Here is a 22,894-nt window from a genome sequence, read left to right on the forward strand (position 1 = left end):
AAAAAAAAGAACAAAAATTTAAAAAAATAAATAAATAAAATAATAATAAAGGAACGAAACACCAAGACATGCTAAACGTGAATAAAAACATGGTAAAGTTCGTGGTGAGCGAAAGAAGCCAGACACAAAAGGCCATGTGGCACATGGTTCCATCTATAGAACATGTCTAGGACAGGCAAAGCCACAGCAGAAAACAGCTTAGTGGTCACCAGGAGCTGTGGGACAGAGGAGTCAGGATGGCGTGGAGTTTCTTTCTGCGATGATGTGAATGAAATGGACGAATTGCGTGCTATGTGAATGCTATCGAGATGGACTAAAGGCTGCTGGAGGTTGACTCACCCTGAAGGGGCTGTTGGGGATGCTGACGCCTCCCCAGGACACCATGGCTGTGTGCTTCACTGGCTTCCTGGGCACATAGGAACAGCTGTAAGTGCCGTTGCCATTGTCCTTGACCAATGCTTCCACAGGGCAGCCTTCATTGTCCTGTTAGGCAGGTAGGAGCAGGTGGCCTGCTGGTCAGTGCCCAGGCCTGGGTACCCACACCTGCCCTTCCCCCAACACCCGTGGGCACTCTACCTGGACTTGGACCCGGAGTGGGGCCTTGCCACCGTGCTTGGCGTCCACTGTGAACTCTGCTGGCTTGTTGACGGCCACACCTGTCTTCTCCAATCCAGGCCCACGTGCCTTCACCTAGTGGGAGACCACCCAGCTGTCAGGGGACCAGGTCTAGGCTGCCAGAGCCACAACCCAGGCAGGGTGGCCAGGGACACAGAGTGCCAGGAACACTGCTGGGGATACCAGCCCAGGACCCAGGCCCACCCCCACCAGACCCCAAGCAGGAGCAGCAGGGTGAGACTTAGGCCATCGCTGCCTGCTCTTTACCCTGTCTGGGTGGAAGTCCTGGGGTGCATCACGAATGTCAGCCATGAAGGGGCTGAGGCGGATGTCCTCACTGTTGCACAGCACGTGAACGGCATACTCGCCAGCCTCCTGTGGCCAGTAGCGCACATCACAGGAGCCATCACCCTTGTCGTCACATTCGATCTTGGCCTGCGATGGACCTTCCACCGAGAAGCCTGACAACAGCCACCAGTCCCCTCAGTGCCCTGGAGCCTCAGGGTGGGTTGTCCTTGCCATCGTCTGTCCCCAGGAGCCCATGGTGCAGCCCCCAACTTACCCAGGGTGCCCACGTCGTCCCCAATAGCCTCCACCACAAAGTCTGCTGACTTGCCAACGACGCCGCCCTCCAGCCCAGGGCCCCATGCCCGCACCTTCTGATTGCCACACTCGGTGCCCACCTTCACCTCGAAGGGACTGCGAATGGGAGAGCCACACAGGAATACCAAGAATCACTACACGAGCCAGCCTGGGCCCCACTGTGGCGGCCAGGCAGGAAGAGCCCGTGTGGCCCCTCATCACCAGGTGGGGAGGCAGGAGGAAGAGGCAGAATGTGCAGAGCTGGGAGATGGATGCCTGGGGGCCTCACCTGCGCCCAATGTTCTGACCGCCCCAAGTGATGGTGACGATATAGGTCCCAGGGACCGTGGGGTAATACTCGAAGCCATACACGCCATCCCCCAGGTCCTTCTGCTTCACGCGCTCCTCTCCCTCTGCAAAGACAAGGAGGGCCTCAGGCCTGCCCAGCAGTGAACCTGGGGGCTGCCGCCACCCACCCTGGCCTGGCTCCAGGCCAACTTACTAGGGCCCTTCACGGTGACCTTCAGCTCCCCACTGCCAGCGCCCTTTGTGTACACCTTGAAGTCGGCTGTTTCCTTCACCCGCACACCCTTGGGCTGGAGGCCCCGGCCGACTGCCCGGCAGGCACTCGGGTTACAGGCTGTAGGCAGAGGGGCCAGCTGAGCACCAGCAGCTCGGCTGGGTGACCCCTCCCTTGCCTCCTGCAGGGCGGGGCTGTCAGGACTGGAGGGTCCCTCAGAGCTTGGTTGGAGGGGGACATGCAAGAAAGAACTGGAAGGAACCGTGACCCCAGCAACTGTGGCCTGGGCCAGGACATGGCGGGCCTCCTCCCACCTGCTACACACCAGCCCAGAGCCCCCCGCCCTCCCTTCCAAGAAGAAGACAGATCCAAGTACCGTTGACCCTGTGGGCAGAGCAGAGAGCAGCAGGTTTCTAGACAGCTGGAGCGAGCTCTTCCAAAGGTGAAAGCGTGAGGAGAGAGATGGAGAGGGGCGAGGAGAGGAGAGGAGGAAGGGCCCCAGCAGGGGAGGAAAGACAGCAGGTGCCCAGACAGTGGAAGCTCAAAGAATAGGCGCCCTGGGGTGGGCTGCAACGGGACTGGCCCAGGGGGCTCCCCCTCCTGTGGGAGGCCCAGACTGCAGTGCCACAGCAGAGGGCGGTCAGGGCCGGGCCTACCTTGGCCAACAGTGACAGTGTAGGGGCTGCGAGGGATGGGCACGCCGGCAAACGTGACGTGCACGGTGTGGACACCCTCCATGGTGGGCTGGTAGGTGCAGCGGTATGTGCTGTCGCCCCGGGCCTCCAGCTGAGGCTCTACCGTGCCCTTCTGTCCCGCGGGGTCCTGGATCACAACCTCAACCTTGCCCGTGCCAGCTCCTGCCACAAGGCACCTGCTCAGCTCCCCGGCCCCAGTGTGGCTCTCCCCACAGACCAGCCGGGCCTCGGCAGCCCCCCCTTACCTGCTGTAAAGATCTCAAAGTAGGTGGTCTTGTTGGCGATGTTGCCACTGGGCTCCAGGCCGGGGCCTTGGGCTGTCACTTTGCTGGCGTCACCCTGTGACTTATCCACGTACACCTCGAAGGGGCTCTTGGCGATGTGCTGGCCAGCAAATAGCACAGTGACCTGTCCCCAGAAGGGTGGGCCGTGAGGGTAGGCTGGGGACCTCCAGCCACCACCTGAGGTCGCAAGCCTCCCCACTGGCCAAGGGCTCACCTTATGAGTCCCCGTCACCTCGGGGACGTACCAGACGGAAAAGGTGCGGTTCTTGTCATTATTGGCAGTCACTTTTGCCTGCAGTGGGAAGGAGCCTGTGAGCCTTCGCTAAGAGCAGCCCCACTGAAGGGAGTGCTGCGGGGTCTCCGCTGCCAGCAGCTAGCCCTACCTCCTCCTGGTGTCCGGCCGGGTCCTCCACGTACACCAGCACCTCTCCCTGGCCGGCACTTCTGGTCTCCACAGTGAACTCTGCCCGCTTCTTCACCATGTTGCCTGTGGGCTCGATGCCTGGCAGGGGAGGGCGAGCCAACCACAGGCCAGTTGTTAGGGCCACAGCCTCACCCCTCCACCCCTCAGCCCTGGATGCTAAGGGAGGCGGGCAAGAGCACCGGTGGCATGCCAGCCCCCAGGCCTCTGCAGGCTCAACACCCCTCCCTGCTGGCCCCTAAGTCAGGCACATTCCAAACTGGGCAAGTTCATTCAGTGTGAGCTGCGGCACAAAGCCTGGCCTCGGGACCCAGCTGTGCTTTTGCCGCCAGGACAGGCCTGTGCCTGTTTTCTGGAACATTCATTCTCACCGCACTGGGCCCTTGTTCCTGTGTGAGCCGTAACTGGGTTTTAGGTCCCTGTTCCTGAGTTCTGGTTCATCTCCATTTATAACAAAGACCACTGGGTGCTACTTCCCCGAGGACCTCACACTGCAGGTTTCTGGGACTGGAGGAACCTTTTGGCATTCTCTTGCCTACTCAGTGGAGTGTTGTCACTAGTCCCGACCCACTCCTGTCTTGGGTGGCCTGATCACCTAGCCACCATGTAACCCAAGACCCCTCGGGACCTCCACGTTTAGATGGGACACTGTCTTATGGGTAAGACATTGGCACATGGGTGCACCCCTGGCTGGGCTCCCTCACCTGGCCCGTAGGCACGGGCTTTCTTCGGGTTCAGTTTGGGCCGCAAGGGAGCCCCTGGCTTCAGCTTGGCCTTGGGGAACTGGGACAGGTAGGTCATGACAGAATGCTCGTCCACGTTGGGGTCCACAATCTCCTCGGGGGTGATCACCTGTCACGGGCAGAAAACAGGAACCATCGGGCCTCCGAGTCTCTCCCAACTGCCGATCCGGTCCCCTACAGCCGCAGACAGGCCGGGCGGGTGTACCTGGGGGATGCCCAGCCAGTCATCCGCCTGCTGCATGGCCTCTCGTGCATTGTTCACAGGCTTGCTGGCATCCCAAGAGTCCCAGTCAGGACACAGGCCTATGGCACAAGGAAGGCTGTGAATCTGGGGGCCACAGAACCCCCTCAAGGGCCACCCATGGGCAACCCCAGCCCAGTCTCTCCTGCCTCTGTGCCCCCCTCACCCGGGGCACAGCTGTCGACCAGGGCACCCAGGGCCCGGCCGCTCTGCCAGTCCCGGCTGAAGTTGGTGATGGGCAGCTGTGGCAGCTTGTTCTGGATCCAGCCCAGGAGCCTCTGCTTGGGGGTCTGCTTCTTGGCCTCCTCATCCTCCTCCTCATCCCACATGGGCATGGAGATGGAGTAGTGCAGGATCAGGGTCCAGATGAGGCCCAGGATGAGCTTCAGGTTCCCATCCACGATGGCCTTGCTGTCTGTGAGTAGAAGAGTGGCCACACTGGGCACAGAGCTGTGAGGGAGGGGCTGCTCCCAGGCTTTGGGGTCATGGTCTGGTAGCACGGGGTGGGGGGGCCAAGGAGGAGGGAGACATGGGTAGGATGTGGATGAGGCCCTCTCTGCCCAGCACCCCAGGGGGTGTTCAGAAGTAAAGGAGACTTTGGGGTGAGGGGAGATACCCACAGACATGCAATGATAGCAGGGTATGATTACTGCCAGAAGCCCTGGGCCCAGAGGAAGGGCAGAGGGCAGACCCAGCCCACAGACGGTCAGCTCTGGAGAACAAGGGACTGCCACCCGCCTCAGGGGCCTATGGGGAACCAGGAGGAGGAGGTTGGCTCCAGCGGGCCCAGAATCCAGGGCCCATGACCTGGAGTGGGGCTGGGGCTGAGGAAGAGGAAGGCGGGTGGCCCTGGGTGGTTGGGAAATACAACTGTTGTTCCAGGGTGGGTGGGGTGAGGCAGGGGAAGTGGGGGAGTTAGGCAAACACCCTTTGGGTAAAGGAGTGTGACCCCCGCCACCACCTCCACTTCCTCTGCCACCTCGAAAACCCAAGCTTGGAGTTGGGAGGCCACAGGCCTGGCCAGGGAGAGGCCCAGAGCCCAAAGGAACCAGCAGTTGGGCCACATGGCCCTGACTCACTGGGGCCCATCGGGAGATGCCGGGCTGGCAGCAGGAGACACTGTGGGAACCCCCTTGCCACCCACTGCCTGACCCACTTGCCACCTAACGGGCCTGGGCCTCGGCAGGCTCACCACAGGGGAAGTGGTTAGGGCGGGTCCCCGACACCCCCCATCACCATGGCAACCCTGCTGGGCTCTGGGCCCCACCCAAAGCTACTTCTGGGTCTCAGGCTCAAGGCAGGATGGCTTGGGCTTTCTAAGAGCTCATCTTTAGAAGCCCTGTCAGCCTCTCCCATAATCAGACAAAATACTTCTCTGGTGAGTCAACTAGGGGGTGGGCCTATGAGGAGGGGCTGGGCCGTCCACGGCAGCTGCTACCCAGCCCAGCAGGCAGCACCTGGAGGGCCAGGTGAGCCGCTCAAAGTACAGTGGCCTCCCCAGTTCCCAGATTGGTCCTGGCCCCACGAGACTGCCTTTCACTCTCCCCAAATGGCAGCGGGGAGAGGAGCTCAGAGACGACTGAGGGTGCAAGGCCAGGGAACAAGGCCAGCCAGGGCTTCCCATCAGGCCCCCACCCCAATCCAGCCTGAGACCCCTCAACAACCCCCAAACGGGGAGCAACCAGGCCCACCAGGTCCATGTTAGGCCAGCCTACTCCGTCCCCATCCCCTCCCAAAAGAGAGTGTGAAGGACCAGGGCCCAGGGCTGGGAGACTGCCCTGGCTGGATGGGCCCGGCCCCATCCACCCCCTTTCCCCAGCCCCCGGGCAGCCACCCCTCCCTCCCCTAATCACTTTGCCTGCTTTCCAAACAATTTTATATGGCAAAGCTCTGGGAACTAGGCCTGCTCCAGCCAGCTCACAAGGAGGAGGGGAGCTGGGAGGAGGGAGGAGACCCCCCCCCAAAGAGCTGGGGTGTGGCCCGCCTCCCCACATCCGGTCGCCCCCCCCACACCATCCAGGACTCTGAAATGACTCAGCTTGGCTAGACTGAGGCTGGGACTTGGGGGGGTGGGCCTGCCCGTCGCCTCAACTGGCATTCCAAAGAAAGAACTTCAATTCTTGGGATCTGCCCTCTGAGTGGCTGGGGGACCCCAAGTCTTGGTCCCTCACTTTCTTGGGTTCAGCAAGGGCCATTCCAGGGCTGCAGGGATAACTGGAAGGCCTCTCAGTTCTGAAGAAGATAAGAATCATCATCCCTCTCCTCTCCCTGTTCAACGTCACCCCCAAGTTACCCGTTCTGGTGCCTGCCCTTCCAAGCAGCCCCTATCTTGAGAAAGAACTGGGATGCTGCAGCAGGTCCGGTCAGTGCCAGCCTCTCCAGTCCAGTGACAGACACTGGGCTGGCACAGTGCACGCCGGAGCATCTACCAACCAACTCCTGTGTGCTATACGCAGAAAAGCAAGGCCAACGTGGAAGCAAGAATTTGGCCCAAGATGAACAGAAAAGTTGACGTCCAAGTAGTCTACAAGCCAGGTCCCTCAGTCAACCACGCCCAACTCCGGGTACAGTTTTGCTAACTACGCTTCTTTCTGGCCCCCAAGTTCCCTGTGTGTGGGGGGGAGGTAGATCTAAACTGGTGGTTGGAGCCATCTCCGATGGGCGACTCATCCTCCAGGGACAGAAAGAGCCCAGAGTCCTAGACAATGGGACGCAGGAGCTCCAACCCACACTTTAGAACCAAGGGGCGTCTGAAGACCAGAGGGCCCTCTGTAAACAGCTGTGGGGGGAGAGTCTGGGGCCTTCTCCTCCTCGAGGATGGGGCGCAGGAACAGAGCCTGCCCAGTGCCCGACCCCCAGGCCCACTCCCAGCGCGAGCACAGCTGCGGGGGCGCGGCCTGCTGAGGATGTGAGTTCAGCCTGGGCGCCGGCCAGCCGGGGCACGGCGGGCGGGGGCGCGTAGCGGTTCGCACGCCCGGCCGACCAGCCGGCCAGCCCGCGCGCCTTTGTTCTCCAGGTCCGCGTGGAGCAGAGCAGCCGGGGGCCTCGGGAGCTGCGCCGCAGCCCGGAAGGAGGTGGTTTGGAGGGGTCCGCCCGGGGGGATGGAAGGACGCACGGAATTCCCGCCCCCGCCCGCCCAGCCCTTCGGGGCGTCCCTCACCTATGGACACCAGTTTGATGCTCTCGCGGTCCAGGAACTCGAGCGCCACCGACACATTCTCAAGCTGCATTTGGCGGAAAGTGGGCCGCTGGTTGTGCTTGCGGTGCATCTTCTTCTGGCTGAGCACCTCCAGCAGCGCAATGAGCCGCAGCCCGTCGCTCAGGTCCGTCTGCAGGTTGGCGATGCGCTTGCTCACGCACTTCAGGTGCTCGTTGCACCAGCGCGTGAAAGTGTTCTGCTGGATCTTCTTCCACGGCGCGTCCTCCGCCAGGTCCTTCTCGGTGGCCGGCATCTCCGCGTCCCGCGTGTCAGCGCCACCACCCGGAGCCGCGCCCGCTGCGCTCTGGCCCGCCCGAGAGTGGGAGCTACTCATTTTGAGGCGCGAGAAGCCGGGGGGGCGGTGCTGCAGCCTCGGCGAGGGGACGGCCCTTTAATTAAAGTCGCAGGCACCTCGGCGCGCGGGAGGCGAGACAGGAAGCAGAGGTTGCGCTGCGGAGAGAGCGAGCCCTTTAAATGCGGGCGGAGGGCGTGGCCAGGGGGCGGGCCTCCTGCGGGGAGGGGCTGTGGGGTGGGGCTTCGGAGGCGCGACTGCCCCACCCCACCCCGCCCCGCCCGTTGGAATGCCCCCACTAGGCCCCGGGCTTTGGCTGATCAGACGCGAAACCCGGGCTCCCGGGTGGGTCGCTGGGCCCTGGAGTGGGCAAGGATGCTCCCAGCCCCGCGGCCTCCCGTTGGCGCTGCAGGAAACGCGCCCCAGAGCGAGGAAAGGCTGAGCAGTGTCTGGCGCGGGACTGCTTGGCCTGCAGCCGGCGCGCCTTACAAGGGACTTTCCTTCCCCAGGGCTCCTGCGAGGGGTGGGGTGGTTCTCGTCCCTAAGTCACTTGGGCTCTGCCCCGTCCCTGCACAACCCTACCCCCCCCCCCACCGTCATCCCGCATCCCCGGGCCCCCAGGGCCTAGGGTTCCCGGGCGGCATCCCTGTCCGCCGCCCCGGCAGCGGCGGGAAGGGGCCAACCCTAAGAGCGAACCCCTGGAGAGCGGCGGCCCCAGACCAGGCACTGCCGAGGGCCCTTTGTGTGCGCATCACCTGGGAAGCGGCTGCAGGGCAAGGCCTGCGCCTACGCGGTCCCCGCATACCCCCTGCCACTGGCCCGCCTTCCCAGTCTGTAGGGCCCTCGCCTGTGCACCTGTGCCCGCTGCTTCCCACCACCTCCCTCTCTGCTTCCCTTCACCCAGGAGGATATGGGGCACTGGGCCAGGAGGCCGCCGACACTCCAGGAGCAAGCAGCCTTCGAAGGGGTCCGGGCGTGCCAACGGGCACGCCAGTGGGCACGGGCAGAGGGCGCTGTGCGATGCGTGCAGAGACGTGTGCCCGCCTAACCCTTCATGCCAGTTCACCCGGGGCACTGGGGGGAGTTGAAGCCCGGGTCCTCTCCTGTCGGAAAGGCCCCTGAGCCCAGCATGGCCAGGCAGGGGGCAAACGGGAGTGGCATTCCAGACCCAGAGGGGCCTGCTCAGCGGTTCCCATAAGACTTGTCAGACTCTGAGCACCTGGGTCTGGGTGGGCTTTGGGTGTGGTGGCAGGTGCAGAGGAGGCCTGAGGACAAGGATCAAGGGGACTGGGGGGGTTGTGTCCCCAGAGCAATGGGGGCTATTCACTCAAAATTTTCTGGTAGATAACTCTGGAGATGGTGCAGCAGCTGCTGTGCTGAGATGTAGACTGGGACCTGGGAACTGTTGGGGATGCTCACTGCTACTATCTTCAGCCAGAAGCCAGCCTGCCTATGGCTTCCTCCCCAGCATGCACTCCCTCTCTCAGTCCTCGGTACCTCCCCTCTCCGGAATGTTTCCTCCTCTGAGTGTTTTTTTCTAGGAAGGCAGGTATCTGTCCTTCCTGCTCAATTCTAGTAATAATTAATTTATCTGCTAAAGACCAGTGAGAGGAGGAGGCCCCGGCTTGGCCAGCACGTCATGCCCAAATATGGTTGACTCTCCTGTAGCCCTAGTTGTCTACATGACATGTGGTCGGGCTGTGTGTGATCAACCCAGCACATTCACTTCGGGGCTGCCTGTGGTCCCACTGGTTTTTCCCACTAGTGGTGGTGTTAGGGGGTGCAAATGGCATTTTCCAGTACTGAGGCCAACCCCTGTATATTGTCCCCTCTCCTGACGACTTTGAGACACACCTGCACCAAGTGCACCTGGGCGTCTGGGAGCTGGGGTGGAGGTGGGAGGGAGGACTGGGAAGGGGGGACCCATACAGACCCCTCCCTGCCAGGCCCCATTCAAGACAGGCTTGAAGTTGTCCTTCTGGTCCCCCTGCCCCACTGGAAAGCAAGTTCCCAGGCACGGAATTCCATCAAGAATTGACTCTCCACTAAGGGCCATTGAGTTGGGTTGTCTGGGTTCATTCCTTAATCTTCAGAGCTCAGGGAAACTGAGTCAGAGTGACCAGTAGTCAATTCCAGCAGAAAGGGTGTCAGGAGATGGGTGCCCTGTCTTCCAGCCCTAGCTTTTCCCTATTTAGAGGAAACAAGGAATGGGCGTGTAGAGGGTTCTTGTCCCTAGAACATAGTATCACCGCCAGATGTCGCCCGATCCCAGAGCCCCCAGATCGGGCAGTCCTGGGAAGCCAAAATCCAGCTCTTTCATATTTTCCCTTATTTGGAGTAGATTCTTGGATGTTAGACACACCCCGCCCACCACACCACCCCTGGCCCTCAGACCCCAGGCCAGACCCTCCCACTGGGAGGTATAGCCCAAGCCCAGGGGCTGTTCAGCTGGGATCCCTAAGGAGCCATTTCCAGACCTGCGTAGCCAGGGGGCGCAGGAGGGAAGGAAGCAGCAGATTGGCAAGGTGAGAAGAGACCTGTGCTGGCAAGTCCAGGTGCGGCAGGTGAGGCTGCCCATTCCCAAGCTCCCACCTCGGCAGTGCACTCGGAGCACTTACAAATGGGTCTGCCAGTGGACTTTAACCTACTTTGCCTGGCCCCAGGTGGCACGGGAATCTGGAGACATTGTTGGTCACATCCTGGCTGGCAGTGCGCATCCAGCTCAGAGCCAATCTGGGATACGGCCCAGGGCCCGACCAAGGAACCTGGCCCGGCCTCAACCTCACCATGGCCCCCATGGAGTACAGCAGCCCAAGAACCAGCTCCCCTTTGCCCAAAGCAGCTGGTGTCCCATGGACTTGAGCCAGCAAAGGACACGCTGTCCCCCTCCCAGTGGGCACACTGAGAAGTGTCCTTCCAGGTGGCCACTCACCCTGAGTCCACACAAGTTCCTGGTGTCAGGGCCCTTCTCTCTCAGATAGGCATGCAGTCTGTTCATGGGCACCCACACAGGCACCAGTTTCCTGGCAAGTGCCCAGACACCCTCTCTCTCTAGGGGACCCCCCCTCATGGCCTCAGGCTCCCACATTCGTGGGCACAGACACGGCTCGTGGGTCAACTAGAGAAGACATTCTCTGGACACGCACTCCCAGATGTCAGGGGCGCCTCCATCGGCTCACGCACCCCAGCTGAACCTGGCCCGGACCTGGGCGCGAGCTGGCGCCAGCGTTCTCGGGCCTCTCTGCCCGCCGTCTCCAACCCCGCCCCCGGCCGACGAGGAGCGCGGCGACCCTACGGCGCAAGGCGCGAAGGCGGGCCGCGGAGACCTCACCTGCTGTCCCTGAGAGCGACCGGTGACCGGTGACCGCAGGGTGGCGTCCGGATCGCCTTCGCGCCCGCGGCAGGCGCCTCGGGGTTCTGTCGGCGTCCGCTGCGCGCGACGCGCCTCCACGCGAATGGGCCGCCGCCGCCCGCCTTCTTGTTGGCCGCACCCCCGCCCCGCGCCCGCCCCGCGCCCGGCCCGGCCTGGCTAGAAAGCCTTAATTGGTAAAATTGCCCAGGAGCCCGGGACGGGTGCGTGGGGGGCGGGGTGCGGGGGCGCGCCATGAGCTCCAGCGACCCGCCGCCGGGCGACGCCGCCCCCCGAGATGAGCTCACCGCCGGCGAGGGCCGCCAGGCCCTGGGGGAGGGAGGACTTCGGCGGGGGGGAGTCGCCTCCAGCGCCCACAGGGTCTGCAGGGCTCATGTGTAGGCCCAATCACAAGGACGTTGCGTGTCTGAGTCTGGGGTAGCCAAGCGTACCCCAGGTGGAAAGGCCTAGGCCCAAGGCCACCTTCTCCAAGGAGCCACCCACAGTCACGGTCCCCTGGTGTCTGTCCCAAGTCGGGATTGTGTTTCCTGGGGTGGGGGCAACAGGTCGTTGCAGGTGTTTGCTGGGTGCCTACCTCAGGCAGGGCCCCAGGACGGGACTGCAGGGCTCTGAGCCCTGGGATGAGCCTGACTGCCACTGATTGGGCGCTGCCAGGTCTGGCCTGGGGTGGGCAGCAGAAACAGGACCGCTCAGGTGGACGCTCAGGGGCAGTCCCAGAGCCTGGGAGTGTGCAGTGGAGTGCAGCCAAAAGAGCCAAGTGTCTGTGAACATGGCGGTCACAGCCACCCCCTGGCACTGCCAGGTTCTCTCTTCCTCTTCTATGTGCCCATTTCCTGGTAGCTTCAGATTCAGCTCAAATGTCACTTCCTTGGGGAAAGCCGCATAAAGCAGTGCCGTTGTAACATCTTGCCCACAACCCCCAATAAGAATTACAGTTGGTTGACACTGAGCCAGCACACACACACAGACACACAGACCTGAAACAAAGAGTAGGCTGCTATTTTGTATTCTATTCCAAAGAGGGAAGGGCGGAAGGGAGGGAGGGAGGGAAGAAGGGAGTCTACTCGCACCTGCTAATTTAGTTCTGCAATCCCCAGTTTAACACTGTGGCAAGGCACTGGTTGCCCTCTAGGTCTTGCTGCCTCTGCTGGCAATGACATTTCATCCCCGATGCCCCGCGGAAACCTCCCAACAGGCCCAGAGGCTCATCTCCAGCTGCTCCATCCAGTGTGCGTGCCCCGCTGGGGAAGCCACTTGCTAGATGAGAAACCTGAGCTCAGGCCCTCGAGGTAGCTGTGCTGCGAATCACAGCCAAGGCTATCCTGAGGAGGGAATCCCGCCCACCCACAGGCACGGGAACAGGTGGAGGGAGCATGAAAGAGGTAGTGGCTGCTTGGCTGCGTCTCAAGATCCCCGCTGTATTTGAACCCTCTCTTTCCACTCCTGCACCGCTCCCCGACACACACACACACCCTCTAAACACAAGCAGTTCTTTGAGTCTACTTTTTCCAGGTTGCAGTGGGAACAAAGGTTTCTATAGCACCAGTCATTCCTTGCGAAGATCGTGACATCTCCCTACGTTGAAGATAGCAGAGAACTGGAATTGGCTCCATTCCTGCTGCAAAGGCTGAATCTCCAACCAGCTACACCAACAGTAACAAGCTCACCACCGTCAAGGGCCGCCAGGCCCTGGGGAGGGGAACTTCAGGGAGAGTCGCCCCAGCCCCACAGGGTCTGCAGGGCTTATGTCTAGGCCCAATCACAAGGATGCTGCGTGTCTGAGTCTGGGGGAGCCAAGCGCACCCCAGGTGGAAAGGCCCAGGCCCAAGGCCACCTTCTCCAAGGAGCCACCCACAGTCACGGCCCCCTGGTGTCTGTCCCAAGTCGGGATTGTGTTTCCTGGGGTGGGGGCAACAGGTCGTGGCAGGCATTTGCTGGGCGCCTACCTCAGGCAGGGCCCCAGGACGGGACTGCAGGACTCCGAGCCCTGGGATGAGCCTGACTGCCATGGATTGGGCACTGCCAGGTCTGGCCTGGGGTAGGCAGCAGAAACAGGACCGCTCAGGGGGACATGAAAGTTAAGTTTGTTTAGTATTAAGAAGATTCTGATCTTAAAGAAAACATTGGCCGGGCATGGTGGCTCACGCCTATAATCCTAGCACTGTGGGAAGCTGAGGCAGGCGGATCACTTGAGCCCAGGAGTTTGAGACCAACCCGGGCAACACAGCAAGACACCATCTCTACCAAAAAAATAAAAATTAGCTGGGCGTGGTGACATGCACCGGTAGTCGCAGCTGCTCAGGAGGCTGAGGTGGGAGGATCGTTTAAGCCTGGGAGTTTGAGGCTGCAGTGAGCTATAATTTCACCACTGCACTCCAGCCTGGGTCACACAGTGAAACCCTGTCATTAAACATAAAAAAAAATATGCACTGTAGCTCATGCCTGTAATCCCAGCACTTTGGGAGGCCAAAGTGGGTGGATCACGAGGTCAGGAGTTCAAGACCAGCCTTGCCAAGATGGTGAAACCCTGTCTCTACTAAAAATATAAAAACTAGCCAGGCACGCTGGTAGGTGCCTGTAATCCCAGCTACTCGGGAGGCTGGGGCAGGAGAATCGCTTGAACCTGAGTGTCAGAGGTTGCAGTGAGCCGGGATCACATCACTGCACTCCAGCCTGGGTGATAGAGTGAGACTCTGTCTNCGGGTGGGTCGCTGGGCCCTGGAGTGGGCAAGGATGCTCCCAGCCCCGCGGCCTCCCGTTGGCGCTGCAGGAAACGCGCCCCAGAGCGAGGAAAGGCTGAGCAGTGTCTGGCGCGGGACTGCTTGGCCTGCAGCCGGCGCGCCTTACAAGGGACTTTCCTTCCCCAGGGCTCCTGCGAGGGGTGGGGTGGTTCTCGTCCCTAAGTCACTTGGGCTCTGCCCCGTCCCTGCACAACCCTACCCCCCCCCCCACCGTCATCCCGCATCCCCGGGCCCCAGGGCCTAGGGTTCCCGGGCGGCATCCCTGTCCGCCGCCCCGGCAGCGGCGGGAAGGGGCCAACCCTAAGAGCGAACCCCTGGAGAGCGGCGGCCCCAGACCAGGCACTGCCGAGGGCCCTTTGTGTGCGCATCACCTGGGAAGCGGCTGCAGGGCAAGGCCTGCGCCTACGCGGTCCCCGCATACCCCTGCCACTGGCCCGCCTTCCCAGTCTGTAGGGCCCTCGCCTGTGCACCTGTGCCCGCTGCTTCCCACCACCTCCCTCTCTGCTTCCCTTCACCCAGGAGGATATGGGGCACTGGGCCAGGAGGCCGCCGACACTCCAGGAGCAAGCAGCCTTCGAAGGGGTCCGGGCGTGCCAACGGGCACGCCAGTGGGCACGGGCAGAGGGCGCTGTGCGATGCGTGCAGAGACGTGTGCCCGCCTAACCCTTCATGCCAGTTCACCCGGGGCACTGGGGGGAGTTGAAGCCCGGGTCCTCTCCTGTCGGAAAGGCCCCTGAGCCCAGCATGGCCAGGCAGGGGCAAACGGGAGTGGCATTCCAGACCCAGAGGGGCCTGCTCAGCGGTTCCCATAAGACTTGTCAGACTCTGAGCACCTGGGTCTGGGTGGGCTTTGGGTGTGGTGGCAGGTGCAGAGGAGGCCTGAGGACAAGGATCAAGGGGACTGGGGGGGTTGTGTCCCCAGAGCAATGGGGCTATTCACTCAAAATTTTCTGGTAGATAACTCTGGAGATGGTGCAGCAGCTGCTGTGCTGAGATGTAGACTGGGACCTGGGAACTGTTGGGGATGCTCACTGCTACTATCTTCAGCCAGAAGCCAGCCTGCCTATGGCTTCCTCCCCAGCATGCACTCCCTCTCTCAGTCCTCGGTACCTCCCCTCTCCGGAATGTTTCCTCCTCTGAGTGTTTTTTTCTAGGAAGGCAGGTATCTGTCCTTCCTGCTCAATTCTAGTAATAATTAATTTATCTGCTAAAGACCAGTGAGAGGAGGAGGCCCCGGCTTGGCCAGCACGTCATGCCCAAATATGGTTGACTCTCCTGTAGCCCTAGTTGTCTACATGACATGTGGTCGGGCTGTGTGTGATCAACCCAGCACATTCACTTCGGGGCTGCCTGTGGTCCCACTGGTTTTCCCACTAGTGGTGGTGTTAGGGGTGCAAATGGCATTTTCCAGTACTGAGGCCAACCCCTGTATATTGTCCCCTCTCCTGACGACTTTGAGACACACCTGCACCAAGTGCACCTGGGCGTCTGGGAGCTGGGGTGGAGGTGGGAGGGAGGACTGGGAAGGGGGGACCCATACAGACCCCTCCCTGCCAGGCCCCATTCAAGACAGGCTTGAAGTTGTCCTTCTGGTCCCCTGCCCCACTGGAAAGCAAGTTCCCAGGCACGGAATTCCATCAAGAATTGACTCTCCACTAAGGGCCATTGAGTTGGGTTGTCTGGGTTCATTCCTTAATCTTCAGAGCTCAGGGAAACTGAGTCAGAGTGACCAGTAGTCAATTCCAGCAGAAAGGGTGTCAGGAGATGGGTGCCCTGTCTTCCAGCCCTAGCTTTTCCCTATTTAGAGGAAACAAGGAATGGGCGTGTAGAGGGTTCTTGTCCCTAGAACATAGTATCACCGCCAGATGTCGCCCGATCCCAGAGCCCCAGATCGGGCAGTCCTGGGAAGCCAAAATCCAGCTCTTTCATATTTTCCCTTATTTGGAGTAGATTCTTGGATGTTAGACACACCCCGCCCACCACACCACCCCTGGCCCTCAGACCCCAGGCCAGACCCTCCCACTGGGAGGTATAGCCCAAGCCCAGGGGCTGTTCAGCTGGGATCCCTAAGGAGCCATTTCCAGACCTGCGTAGCCAGGGGCGCAGGAGGGAAGGAAGCAGCAGATTGGCAAGGTGAGAAGAGACCTGTGCTGGCAAGTCCAGGTGCGGCAGGTGAGGCTGCCCATTCCCAAGCTCCCACCTCGGCAGTGCACTCGGAGCACTTACAAATGGGTCTGCCAGTGGACTTTAACCTACTTTGCCTGGCCCCAGGTGGCACGGGAATCTGGAGACATTGTTGGTCACATCCTGGCTGGCAGTGCGCATCCAGCTCAGAGCCAATCTGGGATACGGCCCAGGGCCCGACCAAGGAACCTGGCCCGGCCTCAACCTCACCATGGCCCCATGGAGTACAGCAGCCCAAGAACCAGCTCCCCTTTGCCCAAAGCAGCTGGTGTCCCATGGACTTGAGCCAGCAAAGGACACGCTGTCCCCTCCCAGTGGGCACACTGAGAAGTGTCCTTCCAGGTGGCCACTCACCCTGAGTCCACACAAGTTCCTGGTGTCAGGGCCCTTCTCTCTCAGATAGGCATGCAGTCTGTTCATGGGCACCCACACAGGCACCAGTTTCCTGGCAAGTGCCCAGACACCCTCTCTCTCTAGGGGACCCCCCCTCATGGCCTCAGGCTCCCACATTCGTGGGCACAGACACGGCTCGTGGGTCAACTAGAGAAGACATTCTCTGGACACGCACTCCCAGATGTCAGGGGCGCCTCCATCGGCTCACGCACCCCAGCTGAACCTGGCCCGGACCTGGGCGCGAGCTGGCGCCAGCGTTCTCGGGCCTCTCTGCCCGCCGTCTCCAACCCCGCCCCGGCCGACGAGGAGCGCGGCGACCCTACGGCGCAAGGCGCGAAGGCGGGCCGCGGAGACCTCACCTGCTGTCCCTGAGAGCGACCGGTGACCGGTGACCGCAGGGTGGCGTCCGGATCGCCTTCGCGCCCGCGGCAGGCGCCTCGGGGTTCTGTCGGCGTCCGCTGCGCGCGACGCGCCTCCACGCGAATGGGCCGCCGCCGCCCGCCTTCTTGTTGGCNATTTTTGTTCTTATTTTTATTTTTTTTGAGACAGAGTCTTGCTCTGTTTTCCAGGCTGGAGTGCAGTGGCGCGATCTTGGCTCACTGCAAGCTCTTTCTCCCAGGTTTACACCATTCTCCTGCCTCACCCTCCCAAGTAGCTGGGACTACAGGCACCTGCCACCCACCCAGCTAATTTTTTGTATTTTTAGTAGAGACTGGGTTTCATCATGTTAGCCAGGATGGTGTCGATCTCCTGACCTTGTAATCCACCCGCCTCAGCCTCCTGAAGTGGTGGGATTACAGGCGTGAGCCAGTGTGCCCGGCCTTTTTTTTTTTTTTTGAGCCGGAGTTTTGTTCTTATTGCCCAGGCTGGAGTGCAATGGCGTGATCTCAGCTCATTGCAACCTCCACCTGCCAGGTTCAAGCAATTCTCCTGCCTCAGCATCCTGAGTAGCTGGGCATGCGCCACTACGCCCAGCTAATTTTGTATTTTTAGTAGAGACAGGGTTTCTCCATGTTGGTCAGACTGGTCTCGAGCTCCTGACCCCAGGTGGTCCACCCACCTTGGCCTTCCAAAGTGCTGGAATTACAGGCATGAGCCACCATGCCTGGCCGCTTCATTCCCTTTTATGGCTGCATAATACTCCATCATGTGGCCAGACCACATTCCATTTGTCTGTTCGCTCGCTAACAGATATTGAGGATGGGCTTGCCTTTGGTGATCATGAACAGCGCTGTTAACAGTGGGTCCAGGTGTTTGCATGGACGTTTGCTTTCATTTCTCTTGGGTAGTTGCCTCGGAGTGACCTGGAGCATCACCCAGTCCCTCTGTGGTCAACTGAGGAACTGCCAGACTCTTCCCAAGGCAGCTGGACCATTCTGTGTGCCTGCCAGTGTCGCCGAGGGAGCCTCTGAGTCTCCTCCAGGCTGCTCATGCCCTTACCCTTGCCCCTGTGCCCTACAGGTGAATGTGGGAGCTGGCAGCCACCCCAACAAGGTCAAAGTATATGGCCCCGGAGTGGCCAAGACAGGGCTCAAGGCTCACGAGCCCACCTACTTCACTGTGGACTGCGCCGAGGCTGGCCAGGGTAAGGCCTGGCTGTAGGTGGGAGGGCAGGTGGCTGGGATGTCCCTGCGGGGTCTCAGTCTCTGCTCCTCTCCCCGCCGCAGGGGATGTCAGCATCGGTATCAAGTGTGCCCCTGGAGTGGTAGGTCCCGCTGAAGCTGACATCGACTTCGATATCATCCGCAACGACAATGACACCTTTACGGTCAAGTACACGCCCCGGGGGGCTGGCAGCTACACCATTATGGTCCTCTTTGCTGACCAGGTGAGTGCTGTGCTCCTGACCGCTAAGATGTCATTGCAGGCAATGTCTGCCCTCCTCTAAGGCCTTCTCCTCCCACCGCCTGCAGGCCACGCCCACCAGCCCCATCCGAGTCAAGGTGGAGCCCTCTCATGACGCCAGTAAGGTGAAGGCTGAGGGCCCTGGCCTCAGTCGCACTGGTGAGTACAGGTACCCCATGGCAGGTTGTGGGGCATCAAAGGTAGGAGGGCTTATGGCAGGGTGCCCCTACACGGTCCCTGCGTGTTCCTCAGGTGTCGAGCTTGGCAAGCCCACCCACTTCACAGTCAATGCGAAAGCTGCTGGCAAAGGCAAGCTGGACGTCCAGTTCTCAGGACTCACCAAGGGGGATGCAGTGCGAGACGTGGACATCATCGACCACCATGACAACACCTACACAGTCAAGTACACGCCTGTGCAGCAGGTAGCCATGTCCTCCACTACAGTGACTGAGTCCCCAGCCTCCTCACGCAGCAGCCTGGGGGACAGCTCCAAGGGACTTACTGCCCACCCTCATTCCTTACCTGGGAAAGGGCAGGCATGGAGGCCCAGGAGGGGGTTGGGGAGCAATTCTGGTGTCTCTAAATGCCCCCTTCCCTTCTGCACCCTTCCTAGGGTCCAGTAGGCGTCAATGTCACTTATGGAGGGGATCCCATCCCTAAGAGCCCTTTCTCGGTGGCAGTATCTCCAAGCCTGGACCTCAGCAAGATCAAGGTGTCTGGCCTGGGAGAGAGTAAGTAGTTGGGGCCCTTGTCGCAAAGGCCCTTGTCACATAGGCACCCCCAGTGTCGTCCCAGGGATTGACTGAGCTAGGTGTCATGTCTCTCTCCTTCCTTTCATCGTTTCTACAGAGGTGGACGTTGGCAAAGACCAGGAGTTCACAGTCAAATCAAAGGGTGCTGGTGGTCAAGGCAAAGTGGCATCCAAGATTGTGGGCCCCTCGGGTGCAGCAGTGCCCTGCAAGGTGGAGCCAGGCCTAGGGGCTGACAACAGTGTGGTGCGCTTTGTGCCTCGTGAGGAAGGGCCCTATGAGGTGGAGGTGACCTATGACGGCGTGCCTGTGCCTGGCAGCCCCTTTCCTGTGGAAGCTGTAGCCCCTACCAAGCCTAGCAAGGTAACTGGGGTATGGGAGGCCCTAAGGGTAGAACCTACTGTGTTCTCTGAGGGCCCAGAGGGCACCCCATCTTCTCCAGACCTGCCCTCAATCCTCCTCTTTTTTTTTTTTTCTGAGGCAGACTGTTAACCTTGACCCTGTTTAAGTGAGAGTAAAGGGGAGGAGGGAAATAGAAACCCACAAAAAGCCATCGGGGTTAAAGCATTCTTTTTTCTTTTTTTTTTTGAGAAAGAGTCTCACTCTGTCGCCCAGGCTGAAGCGCACTGGCGCGATCTCGGCTCACTGCATCTTCCGCCTCCCGGCTTTAAGCGATACTCCTGCCTCAGCCTCCCAAGTAGCTGGGATTACAGGTGCCCGCCACCACGCTTGGCTACTTTTTGTATTTTTAGTAGAGACGAGGTTTCATCATGTTGGCCAGGCTGTTCTCAAACTCCTGACCTCAGGTGATCCACCCTGAGGCCTCCCAAAGGGCTGGGATTATAAGTGTGAGCTACCGCGCCCGTCCCTCCTTTTTGTCCTTATGACTGATGGATGGCCCATCTGGCAGGCAGCCTGGGCCCGTCAACATCCCTGTTTGGTGAGGGCAGGAAGCCAGGGCAAGGGGAGGCAGGTGGAGAGTCAGGCAGGAGGTCTGGGGTCAGGGGCATAGCATGGCCTTGGCTCCTGACCCCTTCTTCCCTCAGGTGAAGGCGTTTGGGCCGGGGCTGCAGGGAGGCAGTGCAGGCTCCCCCGCCCGCTTCACCATTGACACCAAGGGCGCCGGCACAGGTGGCCTGGGCTTGACAGTGGAGGGCCCCTGCGAGGCACAGCTCGAGTGCCTGGACAATGGGGATGGCACATGTTCCGTGTCCTATGTGCCCACCGAGCCCGGGGACTACAACATCAACATCCTCTTCGCTGACACCCACATCCCTGGCTCCCCATTCAAGGCCCACGTGGTTCCCTGCTTTGACGCATCCAAAGTCAAGTGCTCAGGCCCTGGGCTGGAGCGGGCCACCGCGGGGGAAGTGGGCCAATTCCAAGTAGACTGCTCGAGCGCGGGCAGCGCGGAGCTGACCATTGAGATCTGCTCAGAGGCGGGGCTGCCGGCTGAGGTGTACATCCAGGACCACGGCGACGGCACGCACACCATTACATACATTCCTCTCTGCCCCGGGGCCTACACTGTCACCATCAAGTACGGCGGCCAGCCTGTGCCCAACTTCCCCAGCAAGCTGCAGGTGGAGCCTGCAGTGGACACTTCCGGCATCCAATGTTACGGGCCTGGGATTGACGGCCAGGGTGAGTTGCCCTGCCGTGGGGTATGTGGCAGTGGGGACACAGGGACCAGAACCCCAGAGCCCCAAGCCTCCTCTCTGTGTCCCTTTGCAGGTGTCTTCCGTGAGGCCACCACCGAGTTCAGTGTGGACGCCCGGGCTCTGACACAGACCGGAGGGCCGCACGTCAAGGCCCGTGTGGCCAACCCCTCAGGCAACCTGACAGAGACCTACGTTCAGGACCGAGGCGACGGCACGTACAAAGTGGAGTACACGCCTTACGAGGAGGGTGCGTGCTGGGGCTCCCACAGGCTGGTGGACAGTGGTGGGTGGGGTGGCCCGGGCTCCTCCTGACCCGCCTGCACTCCTCCAGGACTGCACTCGGTGGACGTGACCTACGATGGCAGCCCCGTGCCCAGCAGCCCCTTCCAGGTGCCCGTGACCGAGGGCTGCGACCCCTCCCGGGTGCGTGTCCATGGGCCAGGCATCCAAAGTGGCACCACCAACAAGCCCAACAAGTTCACTGTGGAGACCAGGTGAGGGAGCCCCCAGGAGCCTGGGTGGCCAGTAGGCCTGGGAACCCCAGGAATGACCGGCTGTCTGTTTGGACCAGGGGAGCTGGCACGGGCGGCCTGGGCCTGGCTGTAGAGGGCCCTTCCGAGGCCAAGATGTCCTGCATGGATAACAAGGATGGCAGCTGCTCAGTTGAGTACATCCCTTATGAGGCTGGCACCTACAGCCTCAATGTCACCTATGGTGGCCATCAAGTGCCAGGTGAGGCGGTGGCGGCCAGGGCAGGGCTGGGACTGTCTGCTTCTCCCCACCCTGTCTCATACAGCTGCCATACCTTTGCCCCAACCCTCAGGCAGTCCTTTCAAGGTCCCTGTGCATGATGTGACAGATGCGTCCAAGGTCAAGTGCTCTGGGCCCGGCCTGAGCCCAGGCGTGGTTCGTGCCAACCTCCCTCAGTCCTTCCAGGTGGACACAAGCAAGGCTGGTGTGGCTCCACTGCAGGTCAAAGTGCAAGGGCCCAAAGGTGAGTGTTTGCGTGCCTGGAGCCGGGGGTCGGGAGGGCAGTGTCCTCTTTGAGGGCTGGGAAAGGAGACTGGAGGCCCAGAGTGCAGAAGTGATGCAAGTGTGTAGGTGTTTTTGGAAGAGCCTCAGATGACAGTGCATCCAGGAGGGGGACTTAGAGGAGGTAGAACAGATGGGACTTGGTCACTGAGCAGATGTGGCAGGAAGGCAGGCGGGCAAGGTTCCCAGCTGGCACCCAGATGTGTGTCTTTTGTGTCAGAGGGGGCCAAGGCCATTCCCAGGGTCGGGCGGATGAGGATAAAGCGAGGTCTAGGCCTGGGGCTGGGTCCTGGCTGTCCAGTGTGGTGGGATAGGAATGGAGACCTAGGAGACTAGCTGAGGCTCTGTCCCTGGGTCTGGGGCCAGGCCTGGTGGAGCCAGTGGACGTGGTGGACAACGCTGATGGCACCCAGACCGTCAATTACGTGCCCAGCCGAGAAGGGCCCTACAGCATCTCAGTACTGTATGGAGATGAAGAGGTGCCCCGGAGGTAAGAGGCAGGGCCTGCTGCCTGTGGGGAGTAGCCCAGGCTGGATGCTGAGAACCTGTCTGACTGCTTACAACACCCATACCCACAGCCCCTTCAAGGTCAAAGTGCTGCCTACTCATGATGCCAGCAAGGTGAAGGCCAGTGGCCCCGGACTCAACACCACTGGTGTGCCCGCCAGCCTGCCTGTGGAGTTCACCATCGATGCAAAAGATGCTGGGGAGGGCCTACTGGCTGTCCAGATCACGGTGAGCTCCAGGAACAAGCAGGGGAGGCAAGGGGGCCTGGGCCTGGGCGGCTGGAGTGTGGGCTGTGGGTGGCCAGTGTCTGATCTCCCTGGGGAGCTGCACCAAGGAGGGCAGGGAAGGACAGGGCCCCTGTCTTTGGTTCGCTAAGGTTGTGACTACCTTAGGATAGTGGTGACAGGCACAGGCTTCCCCAGACATGCACTTGCTGTTAACTCTGAGCACGTCACCAAAGCCTTTTGTGCCTCAGTTTCCCCACCTGTAATATTCCCATGGGGCAGGTATAGGATAAAAACTTGAGAACACCCAGGTGAGCTCCTCCTAGTGCTGGACAGGCCCTGGGGCTGAGGATGGGTGCCAAGCTCCCTAGCCGTGCCTATTGTCATGTGGGGAGTGTGGGATGTTTTAGTCTCCATTCTGGACTCTGCCAGGTGCAGGTAGCCCTTTGGGCCATAGCAGTTGAGAGGCCTGAGGCCCAGAGGCTGTCCCTGTAGCAGCCACACTGGGCGCTTTCCAGGAGCGCCTGAGGCAGGCCTGGGGCTACTTGGTCTTTTTTTTTTTTTTTTTTTTTTTTTTTTTTTTTTTTTTTTAGCAG

The 22,894-nt window shown here is 60.7% G+C and overlaps 2 protein-coding genes across 2 annotated transcripts in view; one reads left to right on the forward strand and one right to left on the reverse strand.

Moving 5' to 3' along the window:
• Positions 1 to 285: 285 nt before the first annotated feature.
• LOC108518766 (filamin-A) lies at positions 286 to 11,061 on the reverse strand. The gene is made up of 15 exons (XM_017857386.1): positions 10,924 to 11,061; positions 7,262 to 7,750; positions 4,268 to 4,516; positions 4,066 to 4,163; positions 3,822 to 3,969; positions 3,080 to 3,198; positions 2,911 to 2,988; positions 2,658 to 2,820; positions 2,374 to 2,574; positions 1,700 to 1,837; positions 1,487 to 1,610; positions 1,178 to 1,314; positions 883 to 1,076; positions 577 to 690; positions 286 to 483 (listed from the first exon to the last, which is right to left on the reverse strand). Exons 2-15 carry the CDS (start codon positions 7,632 to 7,634, stop codon positions 301 to 303), a joined length of 2,319 nt encoding a protein of 772 aa, XP_017712875.1. The 5' UTR covers positions 7,635 to 7,750; positions 10,924 to 11,061; the 3' UTR covers positions 286 to 300.
• Positions 11,062 to 17,486: 6,425 nt separating this feature from the next.
• Positions 17,487 to 22,894, forward strand: part of LOC108518765 (filamin-A-like) — a 24,642-nt gene continuing 19,234 nt past the window's right edge. The window contains 13 exon segments of the mRNA XM_017857384.1: positions 17,487 to 17,865; positions 17,948 to 18,108; positions 18,194 to 18,284; positions 18,378 to 18,547; positions 18,739 to 18,856; positions 18,975 to 19,237; positions 19,921 to 20,518; positions 20,609 to 20,782; positions 20,867 to 21,029; positions 21,107 to 21,267; positions 21,359 to 21,529; positions 21,934 to 22,057; positions 22,146 to 22,302. Of these exon segments, the coding sequence (XP_017712873.1) occupies positions 17,502 to 17,865; positions 17,948 to 18,108; positions 18,194 to 18,284; positions 18,378 to 18,547; positions 18,739 to 18,856; positions 18,975 to 19,237; positions 19,921 to 20,518; positions 20,609 to 20,782; positions 20,867 to 21,029; positions 21,107 to 21,267; positions 21,359 to 21,529; positions 21,934 to 22,057; positions 22,146 to 22,302 (2,715 nt within the window). The 5' untranslated portion in view covers positions 17,487 to 17,501.

This window comes from Rhinopithecus bieti, unplaced genomic scaffold (genome assembly GCF_001698545.2).
Source record: "Rhinopithecus bieti isolate Rb0 unplaced genomic scaffold, ASM169854v2 scaffold_47305, whole genome shotgun sequence".
In the NCBI taxonomy this organism is placed as follows: Eukaryota; Metazoa; Chordata; class Mammalia; order Primates; family Cercopithecidae; genus Rhinopithecus; species Rhinopithecus bieti.